Raw genomic sequence first — 16,096 nt, 5'->3', positions numbered from 1 at the left:
CTATGTAATTCAGAATAGGTGTATGTAAAATGTTTCTGGAATACAAGTCATACAAGTCATACAAAGTAATGCCCAGATTATCCTTGTCTATTAATCTGAGGCTATTTTCTTACTGATAATATGTAGTATTACATTAAAGAATAGGTCCCTTACAGTTAGCTCCTAATATTTGGCTTCTACAGCATACAAGATTTATTTTTACTCTAAAAAAAGAATAATAAAATAAAATAATCTGTAATAATATTACTCTATTTACTTCTGAGGTAATATGCAGAATACAAATTTGGGAATGTTTGCAGTAAAGACACACATGACTGAGTCCTCTAGAAAAGCTGTAGGCTATTATATCATGCATTTATATATAAAATGACATACCATAATATGCATAGAAATAAATTCAAATTAGCTTCAGATAGAAAAATGTAGTTAGAAATATTTAAGAATTTCCCAGCTATAATTTCTGTTTTGCTCTGAAATATGTGATTTTGAGTCAATCTTATAAAGTCTGTCTAGCATTCAGTAGTAAACACAGCAGTTAAATTTCATTCATGCAGCTAGAGTATGAGAGGAAGTGTCCTTAGATGACTCTTACATAAATTTATCCTTTTGCTTCCATGTTACTTCTTCTACTCATCTTATCCTCTCTTAATCCAATGCAATGTTAGCAAAAAAAATGCAAGGGCCCATTCCTACTTTGGTGCTCTTTCTAGTGCTGATGAGACCTCATCATTCACCAGTTCAAAGCACGAGGTTAGTAAAACACATCCAGTAAAAAAAGAAGATAGTTTCTGTTGGATTAATCAGCTGACCAGGGTCATCAACTGGATCAAAAAAGAGTCTGGTAACCATCAAACCAATGAAAGAAGGCAACATGACCATGAGCCTGGGAATAAGGGCAGAGTGAAGTCAAGTGATACGGCAAGCGAGAACTCTCATGAGCAGCAGTTGTTATATCAGTTCTGCTATCTCGTACAACTCATGCAACATCTTAAAAGACTAACATCTAAACACTCATGTTAACCAGTTAATATGATGCTGCGTTAATTATTGCCCTTCTATTCACTCTGGCTACAACCCCAGATCATTTAAGCACTCTGTCTTCTGTGAATTCACTTAAAATTGCTGGTTCAAGCCAGTACTGGATATGATCCACTCTGAGTGGTCAATTTTCTAACAGAAATTATTAAAACATTCATTGTRTTTTATTATTAAAAATCTTTCACTTAAAGAACAACACAAATTAAAAGATAGCAATCCTGAAAACTGCTGTATTATTCAGTTTTACTTTCTGACATGATTTTTTTTCTTAAAATTCTATTATGAAATTGTTATACAAGAAGTGTRTCTGCCTGCCCAATCATATCTATTTCCTTTCACATAGCAAAGGAGTAATAAACTGTATAGTATAAAAACGGTAAGTGTCAAAAACTTTTAAAGCTAAGTTACAGTATATTCAATTCCAGTGCAGACTACCTTTGTGAGGGTCAAGGAAGAAACAGTTTTTATATCCATAAGGCTGAAAGGAATGGAAGAGGTCTCTTAAGTTCCAGATGGGGATTGGTCATTCCCTACTAGGGAGAAGAAGGGAGACCTGCGTGAAGGAGARTAGTGCAGGAGGCAGAGAGAAGGATCCAAATGCAGTTCTAAACGACTTTATTGAACAATTTCAGCCCCTCATTCACAGACCCTAAAACTGCATTGCTCTTCCCAAACCAAGTAACCTAGAGGTTACTAGGTTACTAACCTAGGTGTTACCTAGAGGGCACACCATTTTTTTTCCTTCTCTTGATATTCACTGCTACAGCTAGCTAGAATTAGCCGCTGCTACAGGAGCTACAGCTATTTCCCAACTGCAGCCTGAAGTTAGCCGTAGGAGTGTGCCAGCCTCTCACCTCTCACAACAAACTTCTTGTGGGAAGGAGTCAAGTTCGAAATCCTGCAAAGAACCTCCTAATCTAGATAGGATCAGGAATTTAGACTCTAAATAAGCATATAAAGTACTAAATACTACTCTAACTACTTATAAATTTATATGAATGAAAGCAATAGGGCAAACAGTTAAAGGAACTCAAGAAACAAAACAGAGGAAGTTGTTTTGGCAGTACAGACTAGCTCCAGAATTAGAGATAGGAAAAAACAATGCTCAAAGTTTTTTTTTTTTTTTTTTTTTTTTAAAAAATAATATCACAGTTAAGGTTTACCTTCTCTTTTACTGATGGCTTTGGTTAACTTAATGTTGGAAGACATCTGTGAAGGAAACTTCTCGATGAATAACTATGTCCCCCCCCCATTTTTTTTTCCTCCAACTGGAATACATTTATTGGTTTACTAGTATTCCATAAACTTCCCTTGCCTGAGTTATTTGCCAAATATGAGTTGTTTAAAGGCAGAGAAGAAAATGAGAAATGTTTGGACAAGAGTAGTGTTTGCAGATCTAGTCATATATTTCACTGAAGTCCTTATAAAAGAAAAAAAAAATAAAAACTTAAAAGTTTTCTCACTAAAAGACTACAGGACAGTTCTGATACAGATATTTTGAATGGATTGCATAAAAGTACTCAAATTTAACCTAAAATTGGTTAATGAATTAAACTTGCAATCACTACCATAATATTTGTAAAAGTGACAGATGATACGAACCCAACAGTCTAAGGACACATCAAGATTTTTTCTTTGGTTCAAAAGAGAAATCCAATGGGCTTGCAAAATTCAAAATTAACTACGTTATCAGACTTTCCAAAGGGATCATAACTACACAAAATAGACTGCTGTAATTTTTGTGTAGTCCTTGAGACTACATCTTCACATCATATGCAGGATAAAATGATAGAGAATAGAAACATTTTAATAGTTATATCTGTAACTAAATACAAATCAGTTTGCTTTAAMATTAGATTTATTTTTTTCAGCTAGTAGTATACATGATCAACCCTATAGTGTACGTTTCTAGTAGATTCAGTGATAAGCTATGGTTTTTCAGGAACTATATTCAACTTTTGATTTCTCAGTAACATCCTCATTGCTGATGAAGAAAAACTCAGATTCCACAGGAATCATTRAACTGATCAGTTGAAGACTTTCTAGAGTAAAAGAAAGTTAAGAAAACTTCTTAAGAAAGAAAGAAGTTAAATGAGAGTGAAAACATYTATATTGATTAAAATTTAAAAAAAGTTATAGATTTGAAAGTAAAAACTCCATTTTTATTGCTTTAGCTGAATGACCAAAAAACAAACAAATTACAGAATTACACTCTATTTATACTGTAGGCCAGTTTCTACACTCCTCAGTTATATTAGTTTTGCCATTCTGCCTTTAAAATACAGCATGAATATCATTTTTAATTTTCTCTTCTGTAGTACAGATCTAATTTTTGAATGGTGACAGATTTGTTTTGAATTAAGCTAAGTGATTAGACACATTAGGATGTACCTTAATGTACTGTGAAAGGGTACAATATAGTATAGAATAATACACTAAGCCTGCACTGATAGAAGAAGGAAGGCCTCCAATATCATACTTCATTCTGTGTTCAAGATYATAGATGGACAATAACATACAGGTATTTGTAATCTATTTTAAAAGAAAGATAACTTGTTATTCAGGAAAAGTAAAGTAACTGTACAACAGCACAATACTGTTACCATGCTGATGTATTCCCTTTATATAAACTTTATCATTTAAATTATTCATTAACAAATCATGGTGAAACATTCTAGAAGCTTGAGGGTCAATAAAAAACAAAGGTTTGAAGCTTAGTACTGCTAAATATCAGTTAAACTGTTCTCGTCTTTAAAGTATATGTACATTTATTTTATGTTTATTTTAATGCCTCGATTTTTTCCTCAAAGTACTATAAAGAATACTTTTGTGCAACAATAATAAGGTTCTAAATAATACAAATCCTCCATAAAGTAACAGAGTTTTGCTTAACTAGTGGTTAGGTTCATATCAAGAACCTATCAAAAGGTTCAAGAACATATCAAAATCTTCTACCCTGAAATATATGGAAAAGAAAGCTCAGAAGAGGAATCTGCTACTTTCTTTAGCAGCTTTGTCTCTTTAAATAAAGAGGATAAGGATACGGGTTTTTTTCCTCAGAAGCTCTGGTAGAAACTGAAAAAGAAATCTGACGTGTTGGAGAATGTTTTATTCTTGAATATCTGTGCTACCCTTGAAATGACAAAGCTCCGTTAACTATTGGAAAACTTACCTCCACCATTTTTCTGACACAAATATGGGAATCGCCACACATTCCCCAATCCCACAGAAAATCCAACTTGTGCCAGAATATACTGGAGTTTGCTGTTCCAAGCTGGTCTTTCATCTTCTACATCTGAACCTTCCTCAGCATCTACATCTTTTTCTTCCTGATCATCAACCATAAGTTCACTCTTCTTAAATGCATCATCTGAAGAGTCTTCATTAGAAAGGAGGTCTTTAACTGATTCAATGACCTCATCGTCTACGTCTCTTTTTACTACTTTGCTGTTCTTCGGCATTTGTAATATGTGAAAAACAGTAGGGAGCTCAAGTTTAGACCAGGGTTGAAGAAAGCTCTCCCTCTCCTTAGCCAAAAATACTCAGGAACTAGACAGAAGATGGTGCTTGATGAGTCCGTGATATGACAGAATCAAGAGTAAGGACTTCTGTTTCTAAATGTTTGTTCTACTGAAAATACCTGTGCGGGGTGAAAAAAAGAAAGATGTTATACAACCCAGAAGAAACATAATTTAGAAATCGTATGCCTTGGTTTACCTGTTTCAGTTTATCTCCCCGTGCTTTGACAGGAAGAAAACAGAAAGGGATGCCAGCAATCTGGGTAGGTTATTTTAAACTACTTTAAAATTATAGGAATTAAACCCACTTTTGTAGTCTTAAATATATACGTAAAATGCATATCTTTCACTTTTCCTGAAGACCAATAAGCTAATTGTTCATATTCTGATTTGGCAGTAAAACAACATTCTTCTTAGCAGGTGTAACAGGAGAAGCATTTTACATAAAATTTAGAAGACAAACTCCATTCTTTTTCTGAGTTAACAGTTGTGCTTGTGTTAAAATACTTCAAACAGAGCAACTTATGTTTTTGAGGCCATTTCCTAAAACTCATACAGCAATTAAGATTTTGATATGTAGGATGCATACTAGTGGTTCAAAAGCAAGGGAGACTCAGTGTCCTGTATTCATGAACAAATATAAAATCACAATCCTAYTTTCAAAGGCAAGATGCTCATTTCTTATGAGCCTTGATGCTTTCAATGGTTTCTTGGAAATAGGGAATAATTAAACACATCTAAAACACCTTGAGAAGCTGCAACCAAATCCTTTTAAAAAGCTTTGTTTCAAACATGTATGTACAGACACAAAAATGCCTAAACTTAAATATATGCTTTTCTTTAACACAACGAGTCATTCAAAAGGACAGTTTGACTTGCCTGCAGCTGCCATATTGAAGGTAACTGAAAAATTTTAGGAGGAATATTTTTCAAGGAATTCTCCACTATTCACATGGGACAAAACTGAAATGTGCAAAGCCATCTGCACAATTAAGAGTCTTAAAAGGGATTTAGATTATGTGTTAAGCTTCATGAAAGCCCTACAAAGAGAATATGTTTACACAAGGAGTTTAATCAAGAACTCTTAACTGATGAGAACTAGAAATTACTAGAGGATACATGAACATTTTCAGCTTTTGATTATAGACTTGATGAAGTATCTCAAACATAGGATGCAGATTTATATAATACTCTGGCAAACTCACACATAAGCAGAGAACTGTAAGGTATTACTGGAATGCTAGTACMGGACCTGAGAGATCAAGCTTCTCAATGCTACTTCTCAGGGCCCAGTGACAGATCACAAGGAAAGAAGTTAAGCCACTGGAACATAGCCCACAGCTTATCAAGAAGAGGCTTTGCACACACAGAACTAAAACCTCTGTCAGCTTAAGTACTATCACCAGGCTTGTGTCTGACGATGCAACTACCTTGTTCAATAGTGCCCAAGAATTTTGCAGCTGAACTTCACTCCAGTTGCCTACTCAATTCCCTTCTAACCTCTTTTCATTCATTCCCTCAATTCCTGCAGCTGCCTGCTCACTTTCCCTCTCCCTAGTGTTACAACCTCCCTCCTGTTACTGTYTTCTCTCAGCAATTCCAGCTCTGGCATGCTGCCCAATTTTTTAAGCACCGTAAAGCTTACTGGCTTCTGATCTGCTTCATGGCTCCCTGCAGATGCTGGAAGGTTTCAGGGTCCTACACACCTTCCTTCTAACATGGCAGAACTCGAATCAGGCTTTGTATTGATTAACACCWATTCTTARAAAACCAAAMCAAAACAAAACACAAAAMCAAAAAMCATATGCCTCATGCCTAATGAACAGCTAGACACAGCAGAGTAACTGAAGAGCCCCTACAGAGATGGGGAGAGCAAGTTGTTAGGTAACAGAGAAATTGTAATACTTTATCCTGTATTTCYGGGCTAAATAAATTGTCTTGCAGACCTCTCTAGCTGTTTTGTCCTTTAGGTTTTAAGCCCTTCAAAGGGCTATGTCCTATTCTAATCAATCTATAGTTCAGTAGTTTCTAATTGTCACTAAGATACTTAGGTTATATCAGGATACAAACAATAACAACATATTAAAGCATTTAAACAGTTCTAAGGGAGCTATGGGATTAAAGAGACAGCATCTGTATTTCAACTACTACTTTTAATTACATTTCAAATTTTTCTTTTTCTCTTGTTCCAGTGAGGTAAATCAGAGYAGCTTCTCAGTTTCAGTAATAAGCAATAAGCAGAGTAAGTACAGAGTTAGAATGACACAGTTTTCTCTGTATCTTTGATAAAACAGCTGCAGAAGTGAATCCACACCAGTTTTTGTCCATCAGTCTGAAATCCCTTTCTGACTGTAATAACCAAAAAGTATCTTCAGTCTAAAAGTACAAGCCATGTATCTGTATTTATGAAAATGTTTTCAAGGGGCATACCCATATTAATAAGGTTTTTAGATATAGTAACGTGCAATGCAGCAAATCTGAAGCTATCACTGATGAGTCAATGCCAACAGAAATTGCATCATACTATCTGTATTCTCATGCACTAAACACTCCGTTTCTATACTTTGCACTAAACTGGGTTTGATGCTTTTATTCCTAGCACAGTAATATATTAATTTCCTTTTCATTAACTTTTCATTCAGCAGTATGTTACTAATAGTGGCATTGCTGTATATGCTTGTAGTACTTGCACGGCTTGAGAAAATGTGGGAGATAGAACCAAATATTATCACTTCAATTTGGTTATCTAATTGAGTACGAATCATTGCCCATATCGCATCAAAGATTACATATCTTAAGTCTTGTATCRCAAATCCACAGGTACTCTCCAACTGTCAGATTTAGCAAATTGTTCTCTTTACTAACTAAAAGAGACAAAACGTCCTACCTCAGACACCACCATCAGGTGCAAATTTAAAGACATAGTCACAATTGACTTGTGCAAGGAATCCAGTGTTTTGTTCTAGGCATTCCTAGAAGGCACTTTAATAGACCTGCACAAAACTTACTCTTTGACCCAAATCTAACGGGAACAGAAGGCAAGCACCAAACTATTCAGACTGTGCTAGTTCTGGACATTAATTCTCTGGAAWGAAGAATGAACAGGAAGATTCCTAGTAAGGGTACTCAATAAGCAAAGTTAGATGAAACGGGAATAACTGAACAAGTTTTTTTGGTATCACAATATTGGACTTTAGCACCTCTATCAATCAAAAGCTATTTTAGGTTCCCAAATAATTTGGATGTAGTCAAGTAGAGAACTTAAGCTTTACATTATCATCAAATAATAAGCAGGAAATATCATACCAAATTCTGTTAAGGTACTATTTCAGGTCCATGGCTAACTACCTTCTACAAACCTGTACAGTAACATAGCATTAAATGATAGGATTGTCTCTCCTAAGGATTATTAACAAATGTGACAAACCACCAGGGTTACTAATGAATTGCAGAATAAGATATCATTGTAGACTCAGCCATCCAGGTCATTTCAAACTTCAAGTTCTAAATCTTTTCTTGTATGCTAAAATATAATGATTCTATACAATTACCAGCATCTTGGATTAACAATAAGATGTCTAAAATATAACTTGGCRTAATTGAAGACACTTGGGGGGTGCTATATTTGATCTGATCACAATATTAGAGCAACTGATTTATTTTTTATTTCTAAGTTGTCTCACTCATCCTTTTCATAACTTAACTGAGGTAGTGTGTCAGATGAAAACACTGACAGGACATTTTAATTCTTACATTTACAAGGAAATATAATTTTTCTCTGGACTTTTCCACAAATTAAAGCACCAAAGGTAGTTCCATTCCTTATGTAAATTCACCTTTTTAAAAAAATCTAAACTTAATCTTAAGCTGAGCTGACTTTTATTATTATTATTGTTTGAGAGAATTTAACAGAAGTTGCTGAACAGTACATGGTTCATTTTGAAGAATATTTAGAAAAAAAATACAATGTCTGCATTAACAGTAGTAATCAATAATCTGAGCTGATATACACAAACTTTTCAGAAACAAGTTACTAAATGAAACAGACTAACCAGAATTTTGTGATGTCTTACTAGTATTTTTTCTGCTATGTTAAAATCTTTATTTCTTTCTGGCACTTTCTAGTATTTCTTTCTGGAAAGCTAAAACAGTGCATCTTTGTTGACATGTCAAGCAAATGGCCAATTCAAACTTTATTTCTCAGAAGACAGTGGGAATTTTGTTGTTTTCTCCTGTGCAAGAAGAATCAAATCTTAATGTGTCAGCRTTCAGAAAGAAAGCAACTTTCTTAGCAACCACTTAGACTGCCACATTAGCAGCTTAAGCAATAATAATCTCTTGCAATATGGAATTCAGACCTGAATTAGCTCCATAGGAGATCTGGCCTCACTATAGAGCTTCTATTTCAGGTTCAGGCACAAATTCAAAAATGCTGGCACACGGAGATAAAAATTGTGAAGTCTCCCTTGACCAAACCATGTACATTTGCAGTAGGAATCAAAGCAATTTCATTACTGTTGAAGCACCAAGAAAAAAGTTCAGAAAGATTTTTTTTTAACCTATCCTTTTCTTCTAACCTTTCTCATATTTACTCTCAAGTGAGAGTTTTAACAGTTCTGTCCGATAGTGTCTACTCCTCTTCACCTTTATTTACATTCGTAATGAATCTTATGTCAGATTCCCTTTTGAGACTTATCTATTAGAGACCATCAGATCTACCTGCCAATATACAGACACTGACTAGATCAACACTGTATTTCAAATACTCTCAACTGTGCAGTATCAATAAAAAAGTGCTTTAGATTTTCACAGCCTGTACAGAAAAACATGAACAAAAATATCTTACTGGCTTAAACATTTGAAAGGAGAATAACTGCCCATGTTCTTGCAATTACAGCAAGAATCTCTATAAAAAGTCATTAGTAAGGCACTTTTTACATTTAAAACATTCCTACAATGCTACAGTAACAACTGATACAGCTAAGTACTAAAGAATTTTATCAATGCTTTCTTGATAAAAATTAAAACAAGATTATTTTTATATTGCTGATTTTAAAAAGGAATACACTTCTCTGAAAAAGAACAGATCCAGTAAGCCCTCCGTTCTTTTCACAGTGTATTCTACTTCTTTTATCATCTTATTTTTATACCTGATCAAAACAAGGAAATTCTGAAAAATTACTACATACAGATTTTAATGAATGACAAGTATCCTCAAATCTTATTTGACTAAAACCACCTTCTATCTTCRAGTTGGGAAACAATATTCATAAATATATAAAGAAAGCCCAAACAGAAAAGAACCTCTAATTTTTCAGAAGTCTTGATATGCTACCATAACATCATGAAAATAGAAAAAAGGAASTAATGGGTACCTCTTTAAGTTCAACGTTTGCCCTTAAAGTGAGCTAAAGATTAACATTCTGTTCTTCAGAGCTCAGTGTTCTTCTCTGAGGAAGCACTCAACATATCGACATGTTACTCTGGGGGTGGCAGAATACAATAAACTGCAAGGAGTTCCCATTATAGTAATCTCTGTTTTGAAGGCAGATTGCGGTAGCATAATCTAATAGTCCAATCCCACAAGGTGCTTAGTATTTTATGCTCCTATTCACAAGATCTCCACCTTAACTCCAAATGAAGAAAACAGTGTGATTCAGCAGAGGGCACAGAACAGAGTCAGGATTTTCACCATGACAGACAACATGAAAGATCTTGACTGATACTCATATCAAACGTTTCAGGCAGTATGAAACCATTGGATGAGAATGATATACAGGAGTAAAGATGAGGAGCTTCTGCACCTTGAAGAAAACATGTAAAATTCATCTCATAAGCGTCTACCCTTGTCTAGGAGTTGACAGAAGAATGATGTTGGGAACAACAGATACGAAAAAAAAAGAAAAACAATAAGGAGCAAAGGACTTGCTTTGAGTCTACAAAAGGGAATCAGGCCACTGGTGCTGGCAGGAGAGCAGGGAGTAATAGTCAAATATGATGGCCATTACCTAACAGAAAGAAGACTGCAGAAACAAACTGAGTTTTGTGGGAGTATTATGACTGGGAAGAATGGCAATAGCTGGTGAAATCTGCGTACGGATAATTATTTCAGGAAGAGTTACACTATGTTACAATGCTCAGTTGAACAGACTTTGAATTACTACTGCAATGCAGTAATGTGTTCTTTGGCAGAAATAAGAATACGCAACATAGTCTTCTTGCCTAGTCAAGCCCATTTTTATCCGTCTACTGGAGCAGCCATTAAGCTGTTCCTCAGCACTGACTGTATGATCTATCTAGCATTTTGCCCTAGACAGTCTAATATAGCCTGTTAGAAATAGATGTAGATTCAAAAGGTACCTAACTTCACCATGATGAAAGGTAACTATATTCTGTACAAATAAAACTTATATTTCTCTGTATTCTTCAATGATGTTACCTGAGACATGCTAATTAGCACATACACACTACATTAAATTGTAAAAAGTGTCAGCTTTGGGGCTATAGGTGACTTCAAAGTATTAGAAAATGTGAGTATTTTTGATTCTGGCATCATTTAGATTATAGCAAAACTATTTAAAGGCACACAATCAAATTCAGATTGCTGCAAGCAGAGGCAGTTATACAGACTTCAGTGACACAGCATCTGTTTACTATAGCTGGGAAATTTGCTCCCAGTTCCTACAAAATACTACTCCTGGCTTACTCTTACATCAAGAACCTGCACAGCAATTTGTCATATTAGTCCCCCTAAATTCTAGTTACTGGTGAATACTTTCTACAATTATAAGAGGAACAATATAGTTTGGTAAGGAAAATAAGATTTCTTTCTCAGAATCATACAATGTAAATTAACAGCTTTAAAATTCAGAACTGACTGAACAGAAATTGAGAATGTTAAAACTTAGACTTGTTGAATGGTTTTGCTTTTCATTGCATGTAGTATCTGAAGATGTTATTGCTCTTAGACTATCCTCTCACCAGCTTTTATGGATTTCTCTGTATTTTCTCCTCACTGGTCAATTTTACTGATTTGCATCATGTACCTACTGAAATCTGCTATTCAGACACAGAAAAATTATGACTTGCTCTGTAGCCTTTTTTATTATTATTATTATACAGATAGTTTACTGAAGGATCAAGTTTAGTAGTTATTCTTCCASCTGAAGCTGAGTGAAGGAATACTAGCAGTTCAGAATACACTCAWCTGTGGATTGGTCAAGTTCAAAAGGCAACCTGAGACACAATCTCCCTTTTCTAATTAACCAGATAAGCTACACCATGACTAAGATTTTACCGTAAGATCTTATCACTCTTCTGAGATGGGAGAGGATATGAAAATATATTAAACATTTCCTAGGAAATACTGAAAAGCTATTTAAGTCACAAAATTATATATTGAAAGCTAGGTATTRTAACAGTTGTCCTGAGACCTTAATTCTCTGCCCTCTATGCATCTGAATAGGTTAATGAAAAAAAATCAAGGTGTCCTTGGGGGAAACCTTATGTGATTACACCTGAATCTGTCTTTATATGTAACCAAAAAACACTCAACTATGTAACCAAAAAGACTGAATTAATCACAGATAGGCTAGCAGAAAATTTGCATATCCTCAACTCTGAGTAATTTTGTGTTGTCGTGCTTTCAAACTATGTTACTGTAAAGTCTTAAATCTTTAAAAAGATTAATCCAAATTCCTTTATATCAAATCCAACCGTGTCATCTTTCCACTCCAATTCACCATCCTTTCCCCATTTTGTCCTAAGAAATGCATGATGAATCATTAGCACTGCAGTATCCATTCCTGACACTTGAAATACAAATATCATTTCACTCGCCAGCTACAAAAGTTCATTTTTCCAAAGTGGGAAATGGACTACTGGCACCACAAGGTGGATTAAAGACCATGTTGTTCACAACACRGCCTTGCTCTTTTCTTTTTTCCCCATGATAGAAAAAAAAGAAATCCCTAATCTTAGAATATAAAGTAAGACTCATATTTCTATGTAGACTTCTGGGAAGCTCAGCCCAATTATTGCTATTTCCTTAAGCAACTGCTTTGATAATTCTGATTTTTTTTTTTTTTTTTTTTTTTTTTTTTTTTTTTGCAATTGATGTGTGTGTCAGGTTTTGTGCATCCAGGTCTTTAGAATACTAGTATTCAGTTACTGTCTTTGACATATCTTCCTACATTATTTGAGAACATTTCCTGAGTAACGGCAAGCTCACATTTGAATAAGTTTGAGGGAAGAAGGGCCTCAGTGAAGTTCCAGGATGCCATCTGCTCAAATGTAAAAGTTCTTCTGTAAACAACTGGGAATTCAGAGATCTTTGAAAAGTCACAAAAGCTACTACTAGTATAAAATTAATGGGATGGCAGTATAATTATTGAAAGATTAAAGCCAGGAAAAGAGAGACACGAAAGAACTCTAGGAAATGTATTTAAATACTAAAACTTTACATATAGATTACTTAAATTTAAATCTCACTTTTCTGAGTGACATTATTTACATGAAAGTATATACTCAGAAGGTAAACTCCAATTATCTTCATCTGATGACACTAAATCTCAGTACCTTAGTTTGTGTTTACTATTTTTTTAATGATTCATTGCTATGTTGATTCACAYAGTTTATGAACTAACAACCCAGAATTGTTCTTCCAAAGTTAACAGATATGTTGTCTTTTGCCGGAAGAATATTATTCCTTGGTATGASAGAAAGTCAGTGGCATGGCTAGTAGCCAGGGAAGTGGGTGTTTATCTCTGAATAACCTGCTTTTTTCTTTTCCAAAAAAATCCAATGTTTTAAAAATTCTGTGCACACAGGCTGCTGCAATATATAGCAAAGACAAAAGAGTTGACGGAGTTGTTCAAATTATATGGTTCTCATCTGTATTACTACTTTTTCACTTGCTTGCCTGTAAGAAAAAAGAAAACTCTAAGAATGACAAGGCACTAGAGATCAATATGAATCAGCTTATACTGCAAAAGTAGCTTCAGGGTGCCTTAGCAGTTTCATGTATTTAATTTCAATACTGATGTCACATCTGAACAGCTATAAAACAGCTTGTTTCWTCATCCACAGATCATAAACAATGGGATTTTTTTTTCTTGAACTTGAAGTGCAGAACTGAGCCCAAAGGGAGTGTTACATGTGGACAGAATTAAAAATCAGGCCCTAAAAAAAYGCCTTATCTTAATAGGTTCTAAGCATAAATCATAATCTTGTATATTAGCCAAGTACAAAGCTAAGCAATCATTACTTAGGTATTTTTTAAAAGTTCCCTTTTTAATGGGGTATTGATAATGCATATCTGGGAAATATACTGCTAAATAAAAACGATTTTAGGGTGTTGTCACCATTTTTTAGTAAATGGAGAAAACTGTCTGGATAATACATCCAACACACAGATACAAGAGGGTGTTGTCACCATTTTTTAGTAAATGGAGAAAACTGTCTGGATAATACATCCAACACACAGATACAAGCTATCAAAAAAAAAAAAAAAAAGGAAATCTTCAATTTCCTAATGCATACCTTTCCTGGGAGGGGGAAACAAATTTGGAGAAATCTACATCTCTATCCTATAGTAAATACAGTGATGTATTCACAGTGACATACTATGTAAAAATAATTAGGCTTCTCTTAGAAATCAATACTATGACTGTGGGCTTGCTAAGCAATACCACACAGACAAAATAAAATGGCTGATAAGGACGAGATCTTGGTATCTTTTACAAATAAAGTGAGATTTATTGGAATGGAACAACTCCTTTTTCAGCCTCTCATTTAGCAAGTCAGCGTGACAGCATGGACATATTTCTACAATCTCATTTACTTCCAGGAAAAAAAAAAAGAAAAAAAAAAAAAAAAAAAAAAAGCATTGCAAAGAAATTCTGAGTTTCACTGCAGGACCTCCAGTTCACGTTAATACTAGCAAAATCTGAACAAAAAGAAACAAAGGTGGAAATAAGAATTGTTAAGGAAATTTGAGGAAACTGAATAAAATTCAAAAAATCAGTCACTGCAAGAAGACTGTAGCCGTCAACGTACGCTGTCGCTCTGTGGATACGCTGCAGTACGTGGAGCGCTGAAATCACTGAAATTTGGGGCAGAAAACAAATAAATCCAGGCTGAGGGAAGGTCTTCATTAGCACACCCACCCAAACATGGCTGACAGGGGGGTGCCCCCGCAGCCGCCCGCCCGCGCGGCATGAGGGCGAGAGCATCCCGCCGCCGCAGGTCTCTGCCCTCCTCCATCCTCCTCCTCGGCCCAGGGCTCCCCCAAACCGAAGCCCCCGCAGCCCGCGCTGCCCTCGGCGGCTCCTTCTCGCCCACCCGCGGGGCCAGCGGCGCGCGCACCGCGGCATCGCACCTCTCCGCGGCCTCTCAAGGCGCCCCACGCCACGCGCGCGGCATCAATGGGACGTCTACCATTCACGCGAGCAGAAAGGAAGGAAATTCCCCGCCAAAAAAAAATAAAGAAGAGAAAAAAAAAGAAAAAAAATAAAGAAAAAGAACAAAACGGAAAGCGCACGCAGACATCCGTCCAACCCACCCGCCGCGGAAACCAGGCGCACGGGCCGCTCTTTCGGCGGGCCCCGCTATTGTCTCCGCCGGCGGCAGCGCCACGGCCCCCGGCCGCCACCACCCGGCTCCGGCTCCGCACCGCGCGGGGACACCTTCCCCCCGCCCCCGGCAGCACCCGCTCCGCTCCGCTCCCCTCCCCGCTGCCGCCGCCTCACCTCCGCGCGGGCACCGGCGGAAGAGGGGCTGCGCGGGCGCGGCGCTCAGGGGCGGCTGGCGGCGCGGCACATGTGCCCAGCCCTCTCTGCGGCGGCTGTTTAAAGACAGACATGAGCGCGGCGGGGGCGGGCAGCGGCGGCCGGGGGAGCCGCACCTCCTGACGCAGGGAGGAGCGCGGCGCCCGCCGCCGCCTCCCGCCTCCCACCCGCCGCCGCCGCCGCAGCGCGCTCGCGCCTCCCGCCTCCCGCCGCCTCGCTGTGTGGGGCGCAGGCGGGGCCGTGAGGCCCGCGGGGCGCTGCAGGGGGAGGCAGGCAGGCGCCCGGCCCTGGGTGTCACCAGACCGCATCAAGCTTCTCCCCACCGCTCCTCTCCCACCCAAAAAAGTAGTGGGGTGTGGGCCCCAGGAGTCAGCCAGAGAGCGATGGAGGGGGAGCTGGGGGGCAGGGACACCCTCGTGGTGGAGGCCACCAGGCCCCACGACGTGGCCGGGGACACTCGCGAGGCCGAAGGGATCAAGCGGAGAGATGGGAGGAGCCGTGAGGAGGCTCCCGCCAAGGCCCGTGGTGGCCAAGGCCTGTGGTGGCCAACACCTGTGGTGGCCAAGGCCCATTGTGGCCAACACCTGTGGTGATGCTGCGCAAGCTGTGCAGCCTGCTCTTGTAGTGCTGCCCCAAACTGCACAGATGTGAAACAGGGATATTCCGCTTCAGTCCCCCCCATAAACTTTCCATCATAAAGCCTGTCCTAAAGCCTTCTACTAGAAATAGCAGTTTCAGTTTGAGTTCATTTCT

General features: G+C 37.5%; 1 protein-coding gene across 2 annotated transcripts in view; it reads right to left on the bottom strand.

Moving 5' to 3' along the window:
* SLC6A15 (solute carrier family 6 member 15) overlaps positions 1–15,502 on the bottom strand; it is a 41,259-nt gene extending 25,757 nt beyond the window's left edge. The window contains exons 1-2 of one of the 2 annotated variants that reach the window (XM_085304953.1): positions 15,305–15,502; positions 4,211–4,678 (exon numbers count right to left, since the gene is read on the bottom strand). In XM_085304953.1, coding sequence (XP_085161079.1) covers positions 4,211–4,499 — 289 coding nt within the window. In that variant the 5' untranslated portion in view covers positions 4,500–4,678; positions 15,305–15,502. Of the gene's footprint in view, positions 1–4,210; positions 4,679–14,612; positions 14,630–15,304 lie in introns of those variants that run through there. The other variant, XM_085304954.1, reaches the window with a different exon arrangement.
* Between the last annotated feature and the right edge of the window lie 594 nt (positions 15,503–16,096).

This window comes from Rhea americana, unplaced genomic scaffold, assembly GCF_003343005.1.
Source record: "Rhea americana isolate MKP2758 unplaced genomic scaffold, rheAme1 scaffold_214, whole genome shotgun sequence".
NCBI classification, from domain to species: domain Eukaryota; kingdom Metazoa; phylum Chordata; class Aves; order Rheiformes; family Rheidae; genus Rhea; species Rhea americana.
Note: the sequence above shows the minus strand (reverse complement) of the source record. Positions and strands in the feature narration are given on the sequence as shown.